Source organism: Acanthochromis polyacanthus, chromosome 3 (genome assembly GCF_021347895.1).
Source record: "Acanthochromis polyacanthus isolate Apoly-LR-REF ecotype Palm Island chromosome 3, KAUST_Apoly_ChrSc, whole genome shotgun sequence".
Lineage (NCBI taxonomy): Eukaryota > Metazoa > Chordata > Actinopteri > Pomacentridae > Acanthochromis > Acanthochromis polyacanthus.
Genome location: NC_067115.1, coordinates 23,606,357 through 23,615,119, shown reverse-complemented (window position 1 = coordinate 23,615,119; position 8,763 = coordinate 23,606,357). Strand labels below are relative to the sequence as shown.

Sequence of the window (8,763 nt, the reverse complement as noted above, 5' to 3'; positions counted from 1 at the left end):
GTCCCGATAGTGATAAAGGATTTCCCACAGGTTTTCAATGGGGTTCAAGTCTGGAGACTGCGGTGGCCACTCCAAAACTTTAAACTTCATCTTGCTCAGCCACTACTTGGTCTTCTTTGCTGAATGCTTCAGGTCACTATCATGCTGGAAAATGCCTCGCTGATGTCCCAATAGCTGCTTCATACTTGGTAACATCGACTTCTGCAAGATGTGAATGTTCTGCTTTAGACCAAAGTACAAAACTGAATGTTATTGCATCAAACTATTCCATACAATCTTGACATATTTATTGTGAATTACCCAATCAAATTTACATTTGTCAACATCACAATTTAAATTTTGTTACACATAACTAAAGACAAAGAAAATGTTTTCTAAATTCCAGGTGGTCTAAACTTATGACTGTTTTTTTGTGTTTCAATATGTAAAGAAATTTAGTCCTAAATTGAGCTCAAACCACATTTTTATTTAACAACTACCAATAATGTAGTCTATGTCAATAATTTGTAGGGTATCCCACCTGTTGACATGCACCCCCACACCATGATATTGCCACCTCTGTTTCACTGCACCATGCAAGTTTCTTGGATTGACAGCCTCTCCTGCCTTTCTCCTAACGTACACTGTGCCATCTGATGCTCTCATGTTGTACTTGTAGAGGTGGGCAACATCATGGTGTACGGGTGCATGTCAACAGGTGGGGTTGGTCGTATACATCGAGTTAAGGCATCATGGAGACAGAGCAGAACATTCACATCTTGCAGAAGTCGATGTTACCAAGTATGAAGCAGCTATTGGGACATCAGCGAGGCATTTTCCAGCATGATAATGACCTGAAGCATTCAGCAAAGAAGACCAAGTAGTGGCTGAGCAAGATGAAGTTTAAAGTTTTGGAGTGGCCACCGCAGTCTCCAGACTTGAACCCCATTGAAAACCTGTGGGAAATCCTTTATCACTATCGGGACAAGTCCACTCATATAAAAAAATGAAGAGAAGCTGTGGGAAGACTGTCAGTCAACCTGCTCAAAAATTACTGGAGACATCTGCAGAAAACTGGTAGAGTCTATGCCTCACAGGCTGCAAGAAGTCATCAAGCAGAAGGGATACCCTACAAATTATTGACATAGACTATATTATTGGTAGTTGTTAAATAAAAATGTGGTTTGAGCTCAATTTATCACTAAATTTCTTTACATATTGAAACACAAAAAAAGGTCATAAGTTTATACCACCTTGAATTTAGAAAACTTTTTCTTTGTCTTTAGTTATGTGTAACAGAATTTCAAGTGTGACGTTAATAAATGTGAATTTGATTGGGTAATTCACAATAAATATGTCAAGATTGTATGGAATAATTTGATGCAATAACATTCAGTTTTGTACTTTGGTCTAAAGTATTGGCCACCAGTGTTCCATACATATGCTATGTAATGGAAACCTACTGTGCTTTTTGCACTTGATGGGTGTTTTTCTAGTTCCAGTCATGCTGGAGGAGTGTGTCAGATGAGAATATTTGTTGCATGCTTGCACACATGGCGAGAATGTCATCAGTTTTATATGTATTTGGTCATAAACCAACATATTCCACAAAATAACATTTATTTGGTGCAGGACTTGATGTACGTGCCGCATTTCTCGTGAATTCATGCAATCGTTATTGGGAAGCTGTCGGGGCAGGTTGAAAGATTATGGGATCATCAAAGTAATTAAGCGTAATCCTATGGGAATTGATCAACTCTGTGTGCAATCCATCTAGTGGATGTAAAGAAACTTCACATGCTTATGGGAAAAATTGGATCTGCTACAAATTCTTGTGAATTTGTCCTCCTGGGACCTATGAAATGAGGTGACAATAAATCTATGATTTGATGGTCTACACCAAAGTAGTGGGCTGAGAGCGACTGGAACTGCCTTCCACTTAATCTGCTTACTCAGATTTATTCATCCAGTGGAAGTGCTTTTCTTCTTTGAAATAATGAAAGTTTTGTAATAACCAAACATTTATGTATCATACTGTCAAGTTTTTTTGGAAACTTCCTGTCCCTCTGAAGTGACAGAGCCTGTTTGCTCTATTGTGTGTGTGAAATTCACCCTGCTTTTATAAAATTAAATCCTGCATATCATTGACAATAATAAAATAGTTCACGATTTGAAATAGACTCTGTTAAAAACATAAACTGGCATAAATGCACAACACTTTTCTTTTCACTCTGATCGATCTGTTATGAAAAATCTGCCCCCAGCACCGTTATGAAAAATCTGCCCCCAGCACCAAATAAAATTTACTCAGAAGACCAATAAATGGAAATGGTCATTTGTTTCCAAACATATGATTGTCACATGCTGCCTATCATTCTATTTTTATTGATCTCACAACCTATACTGATTTAAACCGCAGCAGGGAGATGGTAAATAAGAAAATTTCCATTGTGGTTCATCACGTGCTCTACAGAGAGTTGGCCATACAAGGACAAGTATGGTTTTAGTTAAGACCTGGTCATAGCTTCCGGTCTGCCTGACTTTTATTTTAGTTCTTGTTCAACAGTGAAATAACTTCAACTGTACCAAAAATGGTTAAGCTGCCAACAGACAGAATGTTGGCGTCTGTTCAAAAGTGTTCAATCAGTTCAGTTGATTTATGTGAGTCAACAATTGAAAAATATGTGTCAAAACCGCAACAGTTGGCCTCTTGTTCATAAGTTTCTCAACACTTCCTTCTGCTTTGTGAGAGTGTCTGCAGTGACGTAGTTGGCGCCACAAGATCTGTTGGAGCTTGTTGCGGTTACATCAGATGTTCGTCCCATGAAAGTTTTTTGGCACGTCGCCTGACTTTGCTTCAGGAATGTCAAACGCATGTGCTAGCAATGTATGCACCTTATGATGACTGTAGTAACTGTCTGGCATTGACATGCTCACATATGAGTGTACATAAATGTCAAAAGTTCAATATTTATTTATTACATGCACTATATAACTATAAGACTGCAAATTAATAGAAAACTTTAAATTATAAAAAAGAAAGGATAAAAATACTGATGAGGAAGAATACTGTATGTACAGTAAAGGAAAATAAAAGGTGCTTAGTCTATAACCGTTATATACAGTGAACTTTGCAGGAGTGATGCATGGAAATACAAATATCAGTAGAAAGTGCGGTATGCAAAAGTTATTCAGTAATCATCAGTAAAATCCTAAGACTGTTGTGATAAGAACAAGAGAAGGCTGCATGTACCCATTGCTAAAATCCAGCAGTTGTGTAGCTCTTGTTCCTGAGGTCTACACTGATTTGCCATTATTGAACAAGCAATAAACCTGGCAGCGCATTTGGGGTAGAGTTTGGATGCCATCTAATTGAGTAGATGTCTGAGTGCGTTAGAGATCTGCCAACAGCAAGTTCACTAATGGCTCTTGGCACAATAGACTGCTCTTCCTGAAGGTGAAATTTTAAGTGACACAACCGGAGGGTGACATTCATCAGCCACTCATTCTGAGATTGCATTTAACTGTTCATTTTATTACATGTCATCGGTGAATCAGTTATCAGTTGATCAATGTCGCATCCTTGAACTCAGCATGAGCAATCCTGCACACGTTTATAACAGGAAGACAGACATTTATATAATATTATAAAAGGCTTCTCAAACATTCCTGTCGTGTCTGTCAATTTATTACAGAGTTTTAGTCACAGTGTTTTTCCAAATCACAACTCTGTCTGAGTGACAAATGCTGACCTGGGAACTCTCTTGATAAATCACTGATAAGGAAAGAAAGAGAGGTAGAAACCTGAGCGTAAATTCCCGCTGAGTCCCAGATTGCACAATCCTTCAGAGCTGGGAAATGACTCATTTCCGGGAGACGGCTTTAAAAGGAGGGCCTCTTCAGCGCTAGATTCAAACAGCAAACAGCTGAGAGAGAGAAAGCAGCTGAACACAGAAGAGGAAAAGTAGATAAGAAAGGGAACTGAAAGAGAAGTACTACAGAATAAAATATACCTTCTCTACTCTTGCATAGCGCTCAGGCTTTATCTGACGGCATCCTGAAGAACATTCTTTCATTCTTTAATTATTGCAAAATTTGAGAAATCAAAATGGCAAGCAGCAGAATCATCATTTTCTCCATTGTGGTGCTCCTGTCCTTCCTGGCCATCAGTGAAGGTAAGCTTTTTGTGTCATTTAATATTCGAATGTAACAGCAATTGTTCAGTTTCTGATGTCCTCTTTTCCTCAATGCATTAAGAGTTATTAGCTCACATTCTTGCACTTTATGACCATGTACAACTCCTGCCTCTTCACAGGGATGAGTCTGAGAAGTCTGGGAGTGGAGCTGCACTGTCGCTGCATCATGACAGAGAGCAAACCCATCGGCCGACACATTGAGAAGGTGGAGCTGATTCCTGCCAACTCCAACTGCCAGGAGACTGAGATCATGTAAGAGCCAAAGCCTTTATCCCATCTCTATAGCGATAATGATGTCACTTTGAGATAATGTCATTGTCACTTCTTGGCTCTGGCATGAGGCCTTCATTGAAACTTACATCTCTTTGTATTGCTTTGTGCTGCAGTGCCACCTTGAAAAAGACAGGCCAAGAGGTTTGCCTCGACCCTGAGGCTCCCTGGGTGAAGAAAGTGATCCAGAAAATCATGTCCAGGTGAGATTCACTCCCAAATGCACTTAGACACATTAGTCTGTTACTAAAAAAATGAACAAAAAATGTAGTCTCTGGTTCTAGTGACGGATCTAGTAATAATAATACTAATAATGTATCATACGATGTTCAAGTCAACTTTTGACACACAAAATAATCCTTTTCTGTTTCTTTTTTCAGCAACAGAAGACGCTGAAGAAATGTGGCAGATGAGCTTCGTGAGTGAGCCGTTTATGGTCAAATGAAAAGCACCGAAGAGTATTTTTTGATCAGATGATCAAGTCAAGACATTACACTTATTTTATTTTAATACATGGAACCACTGTCCTGATCATCTGTTGAAAATGACAGCAGATTTTATCCAATCAACTTGTTTGTATCAAACATACTGTTTATGTCTTTCCTGGTTTCTATGTCACATATGTATTTTGCAGTTAGCAACTATTTTCTGCTTGTGGAGTTTGTAAAAACTGTACAACTCTTCCCTTGTCTCATTTAACATACTTATTTATGTATTTATGAACAATTAGTGTATTTAAATATCTATATATATGGTTGTGTGTTTTGGGTGATATCTTGTTCATTGATTAAAATATTATCTTTAAACTGAAAATGAATTTGCTTTGTTTTGTCTTTCTTATGTTTTGTTAATGAACTCTTTGTGTTGTATGTATTGTATATTCCCATGATCTCAGCAAGGCAAGGAAGATCCTGTCTTACCTCTCACACCCTGGCCAGGGTCTCAACATTCTGCCTTCTGGCAGGAGGTAGAGAAACACTGCATGCCGGACAAACTGGCTGAGGAGCACTCTATTATCTGTGGGTAATTGGGCTTTTAAACTCAAAGGAGTAACCCCACGTGTCCTTCTTTCAATTTTTCTTTTGGTCAAACATGGGACAGTGCAACATGTGTGTGTAAATGTTGACTTTTATTGTTCTTTATTATTTTTTATTACAGCATGCATATTGCATATTTTTGTATTTTTTAAGGGTACTATGGGAGATGCTCCCACCAGTTTCATTGTACAATTTTTGTGTACAGTGGCAATAAAGCTGTTCTATTCTATTCTATTCTATGCCACTTGTATATTCAATGTCTTGATATTTCTTAAGAGTGGTGGAATAATTAGATTAGTTACTTGAGTAAAACCATCCATCCATCCATCCTCTATACACCGCTTTATCCTCACTAGGGTCGCGGGGGTGCTGGAGCCTATCCCAGCTGACTCGCCTGTCAGGTCGCCAGTCTGTCGCAGGGCTACATATACAGACAAACAATCACACTCACATTCACACCTACAGGCAATTTAGAGTCATCAATTAACCTCAGCATATTTTTGGAGGAAGTCGGAGTACCCAGAGAAAATCCATGCATGCACAGGGAGAACATGCAAACTCCATGCAGAAAGATCCCAGGTGCTAACCACTACACGACTATGCAGCCCTTCACTTGAGTAAAACCTCCAAATGTAAATGTACTTAAAATTAAAGGCACACATTTAGCACAGAAATGACCCCTGTGGCTGATTTATTGCTATATATTAATGTTAGTATTATTACTAAAATCATTGTTGTTTTTGCTGAAATTGACTATTATATAGTCACTACTTATACATCAGTGTAAAAGTAGCTTTTGTACTGTTGGTCACAGATAAACTAGATCTACATTTTGCTTGAGTCTAATGGGGGTCATTCCATACCAAATAGACAAAAATCCAGAAAAGTGGTTGCACCCACCACCTCAAAATTGCTTCATTTTTTTTGTACCATTCTTTGGTACATTTCATTGGGAAAGCCAAAATTCTGAGGTCCTAAACCCAATCCTCATGGTTCTACAGGCCCACGAAGGGGCAAGGGTCATGTTTTTAAGTTTCCGTCTGTAATTTTTTTCATTTTTCACAACTTTATATCTCAGGAACCTCTCAAGATATCTGCTTGAAATTTTCAGGACTAAAAATATGTATATAGTACATAATATTTTGAGCTTCAAGCAAGGTATATGTTGCAAAAAATGACTATTTTTGAACTAAAATTTCAGATTGTGGACATAGTTGTACAAGTTTCGTACTTAGCAAAAAAATTTTAATCTTTATTTTAACTTTAAAAAAAACTACAAAAGAACTTTGGTTCTGCTTGTCAACATCTTGAAAATGAGGCAAAAAGTTTACAGGGGTAGATGTTTTTGACTAGCTGGTGGTTTCTTACAAATTACAGCCTAAACACAAACTAGACAATCAAATGTCACTAAATTAAACATATTAGAGACATGGAAGTTATTTAGACAGCATTTTTTTTTACTTCAATCTCCACAAGTCCTCAACTCTCTTCAAAATGCTTGAATCAGGAAACCTATGACGCCTCCCTAAACCAACTGCGTCAGGCACTGGGACAACACACAGGATATGTTCGTTGGGCACCCAGCACTCATCCGTATGTTTTGGCCAGTAAAAGGACTTGGCTGGTCCTTGCGGGTGCATAATTTGTACTTCAAAATCATCATGCACTGAGGAATCTGACTTGACATTGCCAAGCCACCACTGGCCATCATATAGACATGCTACATACTGCCCAGGGGATATGTCTTCTGACTCAGCTGTGGATTCTGTAGTGTCACCTGGTTCACTAACTAAAACATAAGAACATATACGATTTGTTCACTATGTTTGCAGCACCACCTGAAAGAGAAAAACGTCCTTATTGGTATAAGCTGTGGAGAATGAATACAGCAAGAACCAAAGTTCATTTTAAGTTTTTCTACAAGGTTTCATGTGTATCTTCAAACCTACAAAATTTCAAAAATGTACCACCTTGTCCACATGGAGTAATTTCAACCTAAATATGGTGAATTTTGGCAAACGACCTGTGATTGACAGCTTCCCTAGCCCTCCCTAGGCACATTTAGTGTCCCATAAATGTATCAAAAATTGCTTATGACCCAGACAACAAAATCTGACCTATCCTGACCCAGCAGAGTAATGTTAAGTACCTAATAAATGCATTTCATTTTGGAGCTTATTGTAATCTTATGCACTTTTTAAATGGTTGTGCCTCAACGGATTTTCATCATAACACTTGTCTGACCACTTTATTTTATCCATCTATATACATTTTTTAATTATTTTTTTTTTTGCCTTTTTATTGTGATAGTCGCACTGAAGAGTGACAGAAAATGGGGAGAAGAGTAGGGGGAAGACATGCAGCAAAGGGAATCGAACCCAGGCCGCTGTGTTGGAGACCAGCCCCTGTACATGGGTCGCCTGCTTAACCCGATGAGCTATACGGGCGCTCCATCTACATACATTTAAAAGAACTTGAAAATTTGAAGAAGATATATTGAGTACTTCCTGAGTTATTAGGGTTTGAAATCATCAAAAAATGACAGACGGATTTTAAAAATTAAGGACCCCCTCCTTCAAAAGGCTGTAAAATGAAAACCAGTGGGCCTGTGAGGCTGTAACTTTGGGTTTCTCAATCATTTTTACCCTTCTGCAGAATAACAAAAAATGAAGACAATCTGAGATGGTGCTGCAACCATCTTTTGTCTATGTGATATGGAATGACCCATGGTTGATCAGTAGATTTCACCAAAGGCAGTTTTAGGGTGTCATCCGGCTTTTTGTGAAATTAAACGTTAACTTCAGTTCCCGTAACCTCGTCTCATTTAAGTTTGTTTTCCTTTATTTGGGCTGTTGCACACTTAAGACGCCTATAATAACAATCTTCTTTGGAGAATTTGCAGTGAATCTAGCTTCCCACCATCTGAAGGGACATACACACTCATCTGCCTTTGTAAAACAGCCAATATAAACACTGTCTCTTCAAAAAGCCTTCCTGGAAAGAAAATGTTTGTGTGACTGGTGAAAGTCAACCGTCACATACTACATTTTCTAAAACCTAAAAACAGAGCCCAGGGAAGTGCACAAGTCTAGTTTCCTCTCAGACTGCATGAATTACAGCATGTTTAAAACTGTTACTGTGGAATTTTTGCCCAGTGACACAAAACAATTATGACAATAATAATTAATTGAAGAAAGCTGAATTCTTCATTGGTTTGATTTTAACTATGCGTTGTAAGTTAGAGGCTTATCATATGTGAGCTTTTAATATGAAATGTCTGA

General features: G+C 38.2%; 1 protein-coding gene across 1 annotated transcript; it reads left to right on the top strand.

The window, feature by feature from the left end:
- The first annotated feature begins 989 nt into the window (after positions 1–989).
- On the top strand, positions 990–5,262 carry cxcl8a (chemokine (C-X-C motif) ligand 8a). Its single transcript, XM_022214802.2, has 4 exons — positions 990–4,154; positions 4,295–4,427; positions 4,562–4,648; positions 4,826–5,262. The coding sequence occupies exons 1-4, from the start codon at positions 4,088–4,090 to the stop codon at positions 4,839–4,841; spliced, it is 303 nt and encodes a 100-aa protein (XP_022070494.1). The 5' UTR covers positions 990–4,087; the 3' UTR covers positions 4,842–5,262.
- The last annotated feature ends 3,501 nt before the right edge of the window (positions 5,263–8,763 follow it).

What these genes read in the sequence shown, in the direction of transcription:
- cxcl8a (XM_022214802.2), top strand. Translation starts at nt 4,088, where the DNA reads ATGGCAAGCAGCAGAATCATCATTTTCTCCATTGTGGTGCTCCTGTCC. An exon ending in CTTCCTGGCCATCAGTGAAG is followed by an intron (nt 4,155 to 4,294) that starts GTAAGCTTTTTG and finishes GCCTCTTCACAG; the next exon opens with GGATGAGTCTGAGAAGTCTG. An exon ending in TGCCAGGAGACTGAGATCAT is followed by an intron (nt 4,428 to 4,561) that starts GTAAGAGCCAAA and finishes TTTGTGCTGCAG; the next exon opens with TGCCACCTTGAAAAAGACAG.